Source organism: Gouania willdenowi, chromosome 10 (genome assembly GCF_900634775.1).
Source record: "Gouania willdenowi chromosome 10, fGouWil2.1, whole genome shotgun sequence".
Classification (NCBI taxonomy): domain Eukaryota; kingdom Metazoa; phylum Chordata; class Actinopteri; order Blenniiformes; family Gobiesocidae; genus Gouania; species Gouania willdenowi.
Window position 1 is genome coordinate 33,428,797 of NC_041053.1, and position 15,988 is coordinate 33,444,784.

At 37.5% G+C, this 15,988-nt stretch overlaps 1 protein-coding gene across 1 annotated transcript; it reads right to left on the reverse strand.

The window, feature by feature from the left end:
- Window positions 1-9,108: 9,108 nt before the first annotated feature.
- On the reverse strand, window positions 9,109-10,472 carry LOC114470796 (uncharacterized). Its single transcript, XM_028459125.1, has 5 exons — window positions 10,424-10,472; window positions 9,923-10,222; window positions 9,482-9,826; window positions 9,271-9,405; window positions 9,109-9,158 (listed from the first exon to the last, which is right to left on the reverse strand). Exons 1-5 carry the CDS (start codon window positions 10,464-10,466, stop codon window positions 9,109-9,111), a joined length of 873 nt encoding a protein of 290 aa, XP_028314926.1. The 5' UTR covers window positions 10,467-10,472.
- Window positions 10,473-15,988: the final 5,516 nt, after the last annotated feature.

A 15,988-nucleotide genomic window follows, 5' to 3' on the forward strand; every position in this document is an offset into this window, starting at 1 on the left:
TTCCAATTAAACAAAGACTAGACATGTTTCAATTACCTTTAACTTTTATAAAATGTCCCGTCACAAATGTCCAATTTAGCCACTCATTTTTCACACAGTAGTACAGGCCGGTATCATTCAGCTTAGCTTCACTGATACGGAGAACAAAGGTTCCAGGCTCTTGTTTTGTTGTGATGCGATCAGATTTTCCATCAATATCTTCATTATCAAATAAATATGTTCCTCCCAAGAATTCAGGAAAGTGCCCAGAAATAATTCTAATCCAGAACAATTTATTATGAGGTGAAGGTTTGAGACGATCACAAGTAAGAGTCACATTTTGTTTAACATCCACAGTCAATGTCTCCAACTGAAAACTGCCTGAAAAAAAGAAGAAAAAACTTTAATCAAAAACCAAAATAAAACACATGAAGAAAGTCAGAAACTCATGATAAAAAACCTACTTTACACAAATAAAGTTTACAATCCAATTACAATAAATGTATTTATTCTAATGTTGAAAACACTGAATTAAAAACATTTTTAAAGTTTACTTACTTACAACACGGAGCATCAACAGCCAAAGATAAAAGATCTGCATTTTGTTCGCAATGCATTTACGCTTTATTGCGCTCACAGTAATGTACTCTCAGTAAGGGAGAGGAGCCACTATTAGACACAATATGATTGGTTTTTTAGTGTTGATGTTTTTTTTCTTTTACCACAATGGAAATAACTCAACCAATTTTCCACTCCATAGACATGTCTATAACACACACACACACACAAACACACACACACACACACACACACATGCACAAACACGCACACACACACACACACACACACACACACACACACACACACACACACACACACACACACACACACACACACACACACACACACACACACACACACACACACACACACACACACACACACACACACAGTTTGATGACATTTTGGAGGCAGTTTATAAACCACCACTGTTGGCCACGCCCCTCCAATAAAAACTAGCACCTGTCAAACTATCAAACATCAAACTATCATATGGATTATAATGATACATTAGAGATATTAAGGTTAACAGGGTCTTGAAGAAATGGAGAGTAGTTATAATTTCATCAAGACATATTTTTATATGTGGAGGTTCTTTCTTTTTCCACTGTGTGAGAAGCAACTTCTTGGTTGTGATAATGCTGGAAGAAAGAAAACACTTCTGAGAATTTTTTAGTGTTACGGTGTCTGATATTCCTAGAATGATCATATTTAAATCAGGAACTAGTTGAATTTTAGGGATTTCAATATTCTAAAAATATTTATCCAATAGTTGTGAACTTTGGGGCATAATGTCTCCTTCAAGATACAACTCTATTCCTTCATCTACAGTATGTGCTCAGCGGTGCTGGTTTTCTCCTCCTCCACAGATGCATGTACAGTACAGTACACCTTGTACAAATGTTAATGCACATATTAGTAAGTTGAAGAATTTACAAAAAGTGTAAATATGTTAAGCTGTTAGCAGAGGTGAGATTCAAACCAGAAACCTTCTGATTACAAGCCCAGCATCCTTAACCACTCGGCACCACTCCACTATATAAAATAAAATTCATCCCTTGTTTTTTTTTATTTATTTTGTAGTATGATCATGAATTTAGGTTTTTTTACTCATCATACATGATAGTGAAAATCCTAAAAAGATTATCAGCTCATAGCAGGACAGATTTAACAACCCCACATTTATTCACATTATTGATCAATTTATTGAAAGTAAAATGCATTTAGAATATTTTTAACGTAAGAAACAATCAAGAATCAAAATTATAAGTAAAAAAAACAAATGTTTAAGCTAATTTTTTAAAGCAATTGACATGAATAACAGACCTAAAGCATAGACATACAGACTAAAGAACAGCAATGAATATCAAAATAAATGAGTATGAATGTTAAACTGAACATCAAATCTGTTTCAGGCTGAACACTGCCTTTTTCAGTGGGTCATTCAATTTGCAGGTAGAAGTTTGCTGAAACACTACAACAGTGTAGATTCTTCCTTGTTGCCAACTTGTTTTGTTGAAGACTGAAGCAGAGTAAACCTGTGGATCCTCGTCTCCCTGGAAAAAAATAAAGTTTATTTTTGAATTTACAGCTTTGATTTTCATACAGAAAACGGGGAATAAAAAAATCACACAAAATTAACACCTTACCCACTGACCTTGGAGATCACCACTGGCTGATCCAACACCTTTTGGGATTTTGAGAAATATTATATAATAAACAAAAATTATATATTATGTTAATAATGTTCATCATAGTTTTTGGAAGATTTTTTTTTTTTTTTACTTCTTACCATAACAACAACTGCTGCATGTTTTCTTCTTCATGGAACAAATGCAGTAGACTAAAACAATCACAGTGATGGTCAACGCAGCACAAATGAGACAGAGTACTGTGATGGACCAATGTAAATGCTGCTCATGGAGGTCTATAGGAATAAAACCATAATTCAGTGAAAGTCATTTTTCCTTTTTTAAAAATAGGCTCAGATGTTTGCAGGTACCTTCAGTGTTCAGATGTGTCCCTTGACCCCAAAGGATGTGTCCACATGCAGCCACAGCACAGTGATAAATCCCTGCATCAGAGATGTTCCTGGAGAAACTATAGAAACATCTCTGTGCAGACGGAGTCCTCAGACTGCTGTGACAGTCCTCACCACCATCATTGTGAGTGTAAATAAAACTGGGATGGGATTTATCCAACGCAGATTTAAACCAGTAAAAAGCAGGATTGTTGGAGCACATTTTATTTTCAGAGTTGGATAATAGTGAACACTTCTCTGAGGTTTGGACTCCTGGATAAACAGTAGGAGGCTCCTGAATGATGGAGCTGATATCAGATTCTGTTTCTGGAACATAGAAAACATATTTGAATGAACATGTAATACAGGCATAATTTTTTCAATTAAACAAAGACTAGACATGTTTCAATTACCTTTAACTTTTATAAAATGTCCCGTCACAAATGTCCAATTTATCCACTCATTTTTCACACAGTAGTACAGGCCGGTATCATTCAGCTTAGCTTCACTGATACGGAGAACAAAGGTTCCAGGTTCTTGTTTTGTTGTGAGTTTTTTGTTAGATTTTCCATCAAGCTCTTCATCGTCATAAGAATATGTTCCTCCCAAGAATTCAGGAAAGTGCCCAGAAATAATTCTAATCCAGAACAATTTTTTATCAGGTGAATGTTTGAGACGATCACAAGTAAGAGTCACATTTTGTTTAACATCCACAGTCAATGTCTCCAACTGAAAACTGCCTGAAAAAAGAACAAAAGACCCACACAAAAAAAAACACAAGAAGAAAGTCAGAAACTCATGATAAAAAACCTACTTTACACAAATAAAGTTTACAATCCAATTAAAATAAATGTATTAATTCTAATGTTGAAAACACTGAATTAAAAACATTCTTAAAGTTTACTTACTTACAACACGGAGCATCAACAGCCAAAGATAAAAGATCTGCATTTTGTTCGTAATGCTTTTACGCTTTATTGCGCTTACAGTAATGTACTCTCAGTAAGTGGGAGGAGCCACTATTAGACACAATATGATTGGTTTGTTAGTGTTGATGTTTTTCTCTTCTACCACAATGGAAATAACTCAACCAATTTTCCACTCCATAGACGTGGCTATAACACGCACGCACGCACGCACGCGCACACACACACACACACACACACACACACACACACACACACACACACACACACACACACACACACACACACACACACACACACACACACACACACACACACACACACACACACACACACACACACACACACACACACACACACACACACACACACAGGGAAAGAGACCACTTTTTTAAGACTTCATTTTCTTGAAATGAAAAAAACACAAATAAATCAATGATGTTGAGGTTGAAGCGATGAGCCTGTTTACATACACAATAAAGCATTTCTGATTACTGAAGTTTCAGATATCAGTTAAGTAATATGATTAACTTTATCAGGTCTCAAGTTTCCATTTTTTTTGGCTTCATTTGGTCAAAAACACTCAATTACCTTTGAGCATATTATAATCCACAGTGATATAAAAGGACAGTACATCTTCTCTAGGCTCTATAGATGAGGTTCAGAAATCCAGGAGCGTGATGCAATTTTTCAGCCAATCAGAGATTTGACCAATTTATTAATTTTCAGAGGCAGAGTGAGAACAGATGGGATAAATCAAAAGTAATCCTAAGCGAAACATATCCATGGTGAAGAGATCAGATGCAATTCATTTTTCAGTCTGGATGAACCAGTTTTTTTTTGCATCATTTGGTCAAAAATCCACAATAACCTTTGAGCATATTGTAATTCAAAGTGTTCTGAGAGGACTCTGGACCTCTGCACCTTCTCTTGGCTTTGTATTTGAGGTTTAGAAAACAAGCAGCGTGACACTCTTTCTTTTTACAAACCAAATGGTCCTTGAACTCTTTAAGGTTTTACTATTGGCTGCTCAACAAAAGACAATGTGTGTTTACGTCCCATTTGTAGTGAAGGTACAACGGCAGGAAAAGTCCCTGTCGAGGTGTTAGTCACAACGGTTTACACGGCAAAACAAGCTAAAAAATGAAGAATGACGCAGAAAAGTGAGAGTCTAAAGGCCTAAACGTATTGGGAACTGACTCCGAGGAGGTCTGCGCGACTCAAAGCGGATGCGTCTACAAGGCCAGTACACCCAAAGCCAAAATGTTACGACATCGAGAAGTATGCGTCACGTACTTCTATCAGAGGGAGAGTAATAACAGATTAAATGATTTTTTTAATTTTCCCTTTATTTTACCAGGTAAGGTCAGTTGAGAACCAGTTCTCAATTACAATGACAATGTTGGCAAAATTGCGTGTAAAACTTGGACAACCTTATCCAAGCTGGAGAGAACATGCGCAATTAATTCACAGTCTGGGTGTGGAGTAGTGTGGTTCTACTCTAACCTGCAGCTGAGAGTGCTGTGACATGGGCTTATTGTGAACCTCACCATCTATAGGGGGTTCAGGGCAGCATCCACTGCTTGTTGAGGACATTAAAAAGTTATTTTTGTATTTTTCAATGTGTGTCTGATCGGCCCTGAAACTCTGTTAGTTTGGTTTGAACAATCACACAACTGTGAAGTGTTCACATGACTTCAAGGTCAGCAGCATATGGGAGCTAGACTGTACTGTGATATATGGCTAAGACACATTTGTACCAAACTCCTCCTGGTACAAGGAGGGTCCAGCAATGAAGATACTCAGATACACGTACACAGAGATAGACGGAGATGCACAGAAAATGGAGAAACACAGATGTCTTCCTCTGGCCACCTGTGGGTAGACTCCTCCTTCTTTCATTGCAAAGTCTCACTAAACTTTGCATTGAAATTATACTCTTCAATTAAAAGATCCAGGAATAAAGTAGAGAAAAACCTTACAACAGTAACTACACAGTGATACCTGCTTTCAGTCTGTAAAACATCAGAAAACTCATTAATAACACAAGAAAAAGTCACATATTTTGTCACTAGTCGGTTCTGAGAGAAAAAGTCGCTCAGAGGAGTAAAAAAAAACTCACAGTTGTGCACGTTTACGAGGATGCTGGTGGATTTGAAATAGGAAGGGGAGGGGGGAGCGTGGTAGTTTCCATTCCAGTATCACAGATTCTACATACTGCATCCTTGGTGGTGGATGGTGCATTAGGATGACAAATTAGGCTAATAAATCCTCTGCAGCTCACCTGCACTGACATACACTTGGTTCTCCACCTGTTCCTTCTGCATTCCCTCACCTCTCTTTCTTCTGTTCATAAGCTTGCTCCCACCTGGTGATATTGTTAGCTTCATCAGAATCAGTTGCTTTGTAGAGTTTGAGACCAAGTTCACAACATGCTAAACTTAGACTGGAGCCACCACAGTCACGTGGGCACCAGAGCCAATCACTGGAGAGACCACCCCCAAGCCCCACCTCCTGAGTCGACCCTCACTAACACTAACCCTCACCATTACTGAACAATTTCTCATTCTAATGAAATCATCACTGTGTTACAACAGCTGTCATTCTCTATCTACCTTATCAATTTCTGTCTTAAAATGAATTATTCAAAACTTAACATGTTTGTTTAAACATACTAAGGGTTTGTATTTAACACCAGGATAACCACAATGATAACAAATTAAAGCTTATTACAATATTCAACCATACGTACCCTTTAATTATCCAGTTTCTTTTTTGATTTAGATATGGCTCTACTTTTTCATGGGTTATAATATTCCCATTATTTGTTTTTAGTTGGACAGGGGTGTGGTTTCCCTTCAGTAGGATAATGGAAAATTAATGTTACGACCCCCTCTAGGATGGGATATCAAGGCTTGAGGGGCCGCAACACAAAATAGATGCCACACAGAACCTCAACGATTATCAAAAGTATTTATTAACAAAATAAATAAAAGTACCAACAGAACAAACTAAAAGGGACCGGAGACCCTGGCCAAACTGAACAAAAGTAGGGAGGACACTGGGCCAACCCTATACAGGGCCGTCGTCCCAGCATCCACCCTCTAAACTACAAAAACATACGAAAGACTAAAACTACCGGAGCACGAAAACAGGACTACCAGAAATCTCCAGTCCAAACTAAAATAACAAACTTACGAAGATGTCCAGTGGGGAGCTGAAGAACTCTCCCCACATGTCTGCTGCTGGTCAGTTGTTGTGCCTCCTGCTTTCTGGTCCTCTCAGCCCTTTATACAGCTCCTCCTCCCTCTCCTACCTGATTACTGATGTGAGCCAGGTGGGTTAGGAGAGGAGAGGAAGGGCAGGCTGAGAGGCCAGGAGGCACCAGCCGTAACACCCCCACCCTTAAAATTGTGAATGGGGAGCCCTGCTTCCACATTCACAAACTATTTCAGGTGACTTAACACTTCTACTTAAAATCACCTGAAAAACAAAACAAAGGGTGAGTAAACAGACAATAATAGAACACAACACGACAGAACTAAACTCAGGCTTCCAAAACAGTGTGCCAAATTAATGCACACAAACAAAAGATCCGGAAATGAAATAAATCAGTGCTTCACGAAAGTGTTATGGCCAAAATCCAAAAACACAAAGCAAAGATTTATCTTACGAAAGTGATGATGCAAAATACTGGCAAACGACGAACCCAAAGTGGCAAAGCAACAAAACCAGCACCAAGCTGAACTAAAACCAAAAACGTTGTGCCACAAACTACGAACCATGTGATAAATTAAACAGAGTACTGCAGTGCACTATAACGAACTAAACACATAATGCCACTGCAGCACAATTTACCACATACACAAAGCCAGGGATGGAATACTGCACCCATCAACACCAATCCAAATGTCACTTTTGGGAGGGTAACCCACTTGAGACGAGGGCCCCCAAAAGTGATCCCGGACAAGCCCCCAATTTATGTTACGACCCCCTCTAGGATGGGATATCAAGGCTTGAGGGGCCGCAACACAAAATAGATGCCACACAGAACCTCAACGATTATCAAAAGTATTTATTAACAAAATAAATAAAAGTACCAACAGAACAAACTAAAAGGGACTGGAGACCCTGGCCAAACTGAACAAAAGTAGGGAGGACACTGGGCCAACCCTATACAGGGCCGTCGTCCCAGCATCCACCCTCTAAACTACAAAAACATACGAAAGACTAAAACTACCGGAGCACGAAAACAGGACTACCAGAAATCTCCAGTCCAAACTAAAATAACAAACTTACGAAGATGTCCAGTGGGGAGCTGAAGAACTCTCCCCACATGTCTGCTGCTGGTCAGTTGTTGTGCCTCCTGCTTTCTGGTCCTCTCAGCCCTTTATACAGCTCCTCCTCCCTCTCCTACCTGATTACTGATGTGAGCCAGGTGGGTTAGGAGAGGAGAGGAAGGGCAGGCTGAGAGGCCAGGAGGCACCAGCCGTAACATTAAACAAACTATAAAGTTATTGTGTGTTTTGTTTATGGATTTCTTTAATCATGAGGTTTTCTTGATTTAATTCCCACGCCCTAAAAATAAAGAAAAATTATGTTGTTCCTGATATTTTTTTTTTGTTTATATTATGTTAATGTTTTGATATATTTGCGATTTGTTCATTTGGCAAATATTATGATTTTTACTTTTTCAGCCATTTGTTATTTAATCTCCTGTGCCTCCTTAATCCTGTACAATGTCTGGTGTTTAAAATCCAATTTACATCAGGCATAAGGCAGTGGTTGACTCTGGAAAAACAAATAAGTGACGGACACTTTTATTTGAAATTAAATTTTATATATATATATAGTTTTATAAAAAAAACAGACAATTCCATGATGTAATAGTCACACTATGATGACAGACTAAACGATTCCTGAATTCATCACTAAAAATTTAAAATATTCAAATAAACAAAAAAAAAGAAGTGCTTTTATTTCTCAAAATTTCAAATGTGCATTTTTAAAAAGGACAAAAAACACATTTGAATCATATAAAAATCAGTCGATCAGAAGGTTAACTTTTATTTATAAAAACTAACAAAGAATAACACTGGATTGAAATTTTGAGTGATTTCAAAATTTTTAAAATAATTTACACGGAAGCAACAACGCATACAAAGTTATTTTACTTATCACATGTACATTTACAGTAGTCTGACACAAATACGAGTATATTTCATTCTAAAAGAAAATAATTAAGAACATTTTGATAATCAAATTAATGTGTGAAAGTGACAATAATAAACATGAAGGGTTAAGCAACAAAACTTTAATTTTACAAACCAATATTTCAAGAACTTGTAAATTTAAAAGAAGAAATCTTTGACTTCAAATTAAAAGTTTAACCAAGTTTACATCACTACCCTAATTTACCATTTCTTAATTAGTTACACGAACACAAACATCACTGTAGATTGTTTCCTTCTTTGGTAATCGAGCCATTTTTCTCTCCGCTTTGCCAGTTTTTCTCCCGCTGAATGTTGGTGTGGAGTAAACCAGTGATTCACCATTTGTCTGAGATGAAAAAAACAACAACTTTTAAAAGTTTAAAAAAAATGAGGCAAAATAATTTTGTCTTTAAAGCCATACCTGTGGAACTTGGGAGTCATTGGTGGCTGATCTCATACCTGTTTAAAAAGGTACAATAAAATGTGATTATTTAAAAAAAAATATATATTTTTGATAAAAAATGTTTTTTAAAAAATGTTCATAATTTGTGAGATTTTTATTTTATTTTACCATAACAGCAACTGCTGCATGTTTTCTTCTTCATGGAACAAATGCAGTAGACTAAAACAATCACAGTGATGGTCAACGCAGCACAAATGAGACAGAGTACTGTGATGGACCAATGCAAACGCTGCTCATGGAGGTCTATAGGAATAAAAAATAACAATCAGTGAAAGTCATTTTTCCTTTTTTAAAAATAGGCTCAGATGTTTGCAGGTACCTTCAGTGTTCAGATGTGTCCCTTGACCCCAAAGGATGTGTCCACATGCAGCCACAGCACAGTGATAAATCCCTGCATCAGAGAAGTTCCTGGAGAAACTATAGAAACATCTCTGTGCAGACGGAGTCCTCAGACTGCTGTGACAGTCCTCACCACCATCATTGTGAGTGTAAATAAAACTGGGATGGGATTTATTCAACGCAGATTTAAACCAGTAAAAAGCAGGACTGTTGGAGCACATTTTATTTTCAGAGTTGGATAATAGTGAACACTTCACTGAGGTTTGGACTCCTGGATAAACAGTAGGAGGCTCCTGAATGATGGAGCTGATATCAGATTCTGTTTCTGGAACATAGAAAACATATTTGCATGAACATGTAATACAGGCGTCATTTTACCAACGAAACAAAGAGTTGTGAAAAACAGACATGTTTCAATTACCTTTAACTTTTAGAAAAAGTCCCGTCACAAATGTGTAATTTAGCCACTCTTTTTTCACACAGTAGTACAGGCCGGTATCATTCAGGGTAGATTCACTGATAAGAAGAACAAAAGTTCCAGGCTCTTCTTTCGCGGAGATTCGATTAGATCTTGGAAAGGACCCTGGTCCGCCCAAGAACTCAGGCAAGTGACCAGAAATAATTCTTATCCAGAATACGTATGAAAGTTTTTCATAAGGACAAGTAAGTGTCACATCTTGTTTAACATGGACAGTCCTGGTCTGAAAGTAAACGATGCTGCCTGAAAAAATAAATAAATAAAAAATAGAACTTATCATCAGCAGCAAAATATTTAGATTTTGTAGTCAGTACAACTCATCATATACAATGTTAAATCACTAAAACATTTGAAAGCAACAAAATTTAGAATCAAATTATAATAAATATATTCATTCGAATGTTCAAATCACTGAAATGGCCACATTCTTTAAATGTTACTTACTTACGACACGTAGCATCAACAGCCAAAGATAAAAGATCTGCATTTTGTTCGTGATGCATTTAAGTCTAAGTTATTGCGCGCTTACAGTAATGTACTCTCAGCTGGTGGGAGGGGCCACTATTAGACATGATATGATTGGTTTCTAAGTGTACTGATGTTTTTGTTTTATACCACAGTGGAAATAACTCAACCATTTTTCCACTCTGCAGACATGAAAGGTCAGATACAACACACACACACACACACACACACACACACACACACACACATACACACACACACACACACACACACAAACACACACACACACACACACACACACACACACACACACACACACACACACACACACACACACACACACACACAAACACACACACACACACACACACACACACACACACACGCACACACACACAAACAGAGCTATTTTTTATGACTTTATTTTTAAGAAATGAAAAAATACAAACAAATAAAACAATGATGTTAAGGTTGAACCAATGAGCCTGTTTACATGCACAATCCGTGTATCGTTCATTCCTTCGTTTTTCATTATATAACAAAAACATGAAAAATGAAAAAAACATTGATGATTTGATATTTGTTTCCAAAACCAAAATGAAAAAACGAAAAATGCCTTGTTTTTCAAATTCAAGCTCTTTTTCTTCCGTACAGAAAACGAAAAATGAAAAGCAAACACCTTCATCTATTTTCTCCATTACTGATTGGCCAAAGTACGTTAACAGGAAGTGTAATTTCATCCGACGCTAACGGCTATGCTAACGGCAGTTCGGCATGACAAAATCGCTGCTTCCAACTGTGCATCTGAAACTTGGCCTTTCGCTTTAGCTGGTGTTGGGCACAGAACCTCCTCATGGACATTTCAGAGGATTTAGAGACTCCTCAGTGTTGCAGAGCTAAAGATATCTCGAAATGTGTAACGCTTCACTTCATTTGTGTGTGTGTGTGTGTGTGTTCCTCAAATATATCTGCGGATCAGGATCAAACTGCCCTGAGAGTTTCAACATGGCTGCTGCTTAGTTCTAGGGTGTGCGACGTCGGATTTGTTTGGACTGCAATGATACCGTTAATAAATTATTTAATGAATTTTGTCCACCGGCGCTAAAAGCAAAGTAAAATAGCGGGTGCAATTTCTCTGGATTAATTCTATGAGACTGTTGTGTACGTGCCACCCCAGCACCCATTGTGACTGTGGGTTTTACGACCGTATGACATCAGAGCTGTTGGAAAAGACAACGGGGTTTTACGGCACGCAGGGGTGGGTGTGCTAGTGTGTTTTGTGTGAGGCACAATAAAGTTCTTCAGCAGCTAACGGTGTTGCAATTTGTAAGTTACTTACATAACAGAGACATGCACATAATGAATGTGTTGTTTTTTAAAAATAATTTTATATTTTCTTCATTTGGTGTATTTTTCTGTAATGTAGGTTTTTTGTTGGAATCATTATGTGTAATTTTGTATGTTTTTGTTGTCTTTTTGTGCATTTTTTGTATAATTATTGTTTTCTGTTGCCATTGTAGTGTGATTCTGGAGTCATTTTGTTTCTTTTTTTTTTTTTTGGATGTAGTTTTGTGCATTTCTGTTGTCATTTTAGTGTATTTTTTTTATAAATATTTAGTTTGTTGTATTTTGAGTCATTTTCATATTTTTCTTGTCGTTTGGTGTATTTTTCTGTAATATATGTTTTTTGGAGTCATTTTGTGTGTTTTTGGAGCCATTTTGTGTGTTTTTGGGGCCTCTTTGTATATTTTTGTGCATTTCTGTCGTCGTTTTGTGTACTTCCTAATAAAAATTGTTACATTTTTTGGTTTTACGTCATTTGTGCATTTGTGTAGTGTGATTCTGAAGTCATTTTGTATCTTTTTTGCCGTTGACAACGTTTCAGGTCGAACAGGCACCGCGTCGGGAAGATATTTGCTTCACACACGCACGCACACACACCGAGACCTTTCTTGCATTATAGTATATATATATATATATATAGTTTTATAAAAAACAGAACATTCCATAATGTAATAGTCACACTACAATGACAGCCAAAAATGATTAATAACTAAATATTTAAATATTCAAATAATCTAAAAAAAGAAAAGTGCTTTTTACGTCTCAAAAATCCAAATGTGCATTTTTTAAAGGGAAAAAAACTACATATGAATCATATAAAAATCCATTGATCAGAAGGTTAACTTTTATTTATAAAAACTAACAAAGAGTAACACTGGATTGAAATTTTGAGTGACATCAAAATGGTTGAAATCTTTTTCAAGGAAGCAACAACACACACAAAACTATTTTACTTATCACATGTACATTTACAGTAGTCTGACACAAACATGAGTATATTTGATTCTAAAAGAAAATCATTAACAACATTTTGACAATCAAAATAATGTGTGAAAGTGATAATAATAATAAACATGAAGGGTTAAGAAACAAAACTTTAATTTAACACACCATATTTCAAGAACTCAAATTGAAAATTAGAAATCTTTGACTCCAAATTAAAAGTGTAACCAAGTTTACATCACTACCCTAATTTGTCATTTCTTGATTAGTTACACGAAGACAAACATCACTGTAGATTGTTTCCTTCTTTGGTAATCGAGCCATTTTTCTCTCTGCTTTGCCAGTTTTTCTCCCGCTGAATGTTGGTGTGGAGTAAACCAGTGATTCACCATTTGTCTGAGATGAAAAAAAAACAACAACTGTTAAAACTGAAAAATAAAATGAGGCAAAATAATTTTGTCTTTAAAGCCATACCTGTTGATCTTGGGAGTCATTGGTGGCTGATCTCATACCTGTTTAAAAATTTACAATAAAATGTGTTTATTTAAAAAATATATATATTTGATTAAAGGTTTTTTTTTTTTTTTTTTTTAATAGTTCATAATTTGTGAAATTTTTATTTTATTTTACCACAACTGATGCAAGTTTTCTTCTTCATGGAACAAATGCAGTAGACTAAAACAATCACAGTGATGGTCAACGCAGCACAAATGAGACAGAGTACTGTGATGCACCAATGTAAACGCTGCTCATGGAGGTCTATAGGAATAAAAAACAACAATCAGTAAAAGTCATAATTTTTCCTTTTTAAAAATAGGCTCAGATGTTTGCAGGTACCTTCAGTGTTCAGATGTGTCCCTTGACCCCAAAGGATGTGTCCACATGCAGCCACAGCACAGTGATAAATCCCTGCATCAGAGAAGTTCCTGGAGAAACTATAGAAACATCTCTGTGCAGACGGAGTCCTCAGACTGCTGTGACAGTCCTCACCACCATCATTGTGAGTGTAAATAAAACTGGGATGGGATTTATCCAACGCAGATTTAAAGATCTGCATTTTGTTTGTAATGCATTTACGCTTTATTGCGCTTTAATGTACTCTCAGTAAGTGGGAGGAGCCACTATTATACACAATATGATTGGTTTGTTAGTGTTGATGTTTTTTTTCTTCTACCACAATGGAAATATTTCAACCAATTTTCCACTCCATAGACATGTCTATAACACACACACACCACACACACACACACACACACACACACACACACACACACACACACACACACACACACACACACACACACACACACACACACACACACACACGTTTTTCTGTAGAAAACAAATGTATTTACATATGAGGCAGTGCTAATGCAATTGAATACTGTTATTGGCTGAGATGGAGTTTGATGACATTTTTATAGAATCATAACAGTAACATAATCAATGAACTCTTGCAGGGTTTTTCACGAATGCACATGCTTTGTTTCACAGTTGTATTTCAGATTCACAAATGCACACAAATCTGTTTCACAAATATATATTTTATGCAAAATTGTAATATAAATTCTGAAATGCACACGCTCTACTTCACGTATATTATTTTGAGGCACATTTGTAATATACATCAACAGATAATACAAATTGCTGAATGTGCATTTACAAACTGCTTCTGTGCGGTGAATTTTGAGACTGCCCTGACGTCGCGAGTCAACGAACGTCACCATTGGCTGATAAAACTGATTGACAGATTAATCAGCCAATCAGGTGTGTTTGTTTTCAGTCAATCATATGGCTTCCTACATTTTCTCCACACTTTTAAACCAATTACAGAGCTACTGATATGTGTGCACATACGCCCCTCCAATAAAAACTAGCACCAGTCAACAGCTTGGATTGAGAGAAATATGACTAGACAGATTTAGTGACTATTGGGTCGTGATCCCATTTTGATAAAACAAATATTAATATGAAAAAATATTTTTTTTTTACCAATTACTAGACATTTCAGGCAACCTCATTTTAATTCCAGGCGACCACACATAGGGTCCTGACCCCAGGTTGAAAAACGCTATAGTAGGTAGATAGCATAGCATAGATTCTTTATTGAATTTTTCAGAGAATGACTGTGCATGTCTTCTCTGCTCTGAGAGCCCCGCCCATAATCAAGACGTTTTTTGAATTTCCAGCCCAGACACACGTCACCCTAAACCTCAGGGTTTAGTTTCTGTTTTAATTATTATTTTAAATAAAGCTTGAAAGACAAACAAATACAACAACAAATAGGGTGATCATGTTGAGGTCATTACAATAACATAATTAAACATTTATTTTCTGATTTTTTTTTTTTTTTTTTTTTTTTTTTTTTTTTTTCTCTTGTCTGCACATTCTGTCGAAGGTTAACACTACAAGAAGTGCAATCTTTTAACAGCAATGCATATTTTGTTATTGCAATTAAATAAATTTATTTATTTCATTGCATAATTGTGACCATCACCAGCCCTCCCTAGGGAAGGGTAAGAAATACTTTATTAAAGGGAGGATGTAAAAAAAGAGAGGGCAGTGTTACACCAAGGTGAGGGGTTGGAGAGGGGTGGGGAAGTTAACAGGGAAGAGGAATACAAGATAGGAAATGGAATGGGTGGGGAGTAGTCGATAGATTTCAAGTGATGTGAAATTGTGGTTGTGTATATTGTGCTTATTGTTGAGTTATCAAGCCAGTTTGGTGACCAGTGTGCGGCTTAGGAATAATGGTGGTGGCTGTGAGCAGAGGAAGAAGTGAGTGGAAATTCCATAAAACAGGTATTTGGGAACAACGTGTCTGTGGTTGAGCCCAGTATGAGTGTTATCCCACAGCCCAAGGCCAGTGCATCCATGACAAATGTATTTCCAAGAACCGCCACTGCAAAACCCACGAGCCGCCCCCGGGCCCCGGAAGCAGCCAGGCCAGCAGCAAGAGCGGGCAACCCGGGGGCCCCCGGCGACCCCCCACCCGGCCAGGCAGCCCCCCGAACGCTCCCAAGATCCCAAACCGAGAGGCAACCATCGCCCCCCCCCATACACACCCGAGAAAGCCCCAAGGAGCCAAGGACCCAGCGCACCACGCCACCAATCCAACCCCCAACCCCCAGACCCCCCACCCCACCCCCCCACCCACCCCCCCCACACCCCCGCGCCCAACCCCCCGAGGGGAGGGCCCAGAGAGCTCCCCGCCGAGACCCCAGCGGAGGAGCCGAAGCCCACGCCCAGCAGACGACC

Excerpts from the sequence above, each read along its gene's own strand:
- LOC114470796 (XM_028459125.1), bottom strand. The coding sequence starts at position 10,466 with ATGCAGATCTTTTATCTTTGGCTGTTGATGCTACGTGTCGTAA. Across the intron at positions 10,223-10,423 it reads GTTGATGCTACGTGTCGTAA|GCAGCATCGTTTACTTTCAG; the intron begins GTAAGTAACATT and ends TTATTTTTTCAG. Across the intron at positions 9,827-9,922 it reads ACTTTTTCTAAAAGTTAAAG|AAACAGAATCTGATATCAGC; the intron begins GTAATTGAAACA and ends TCTATGTTCCAG.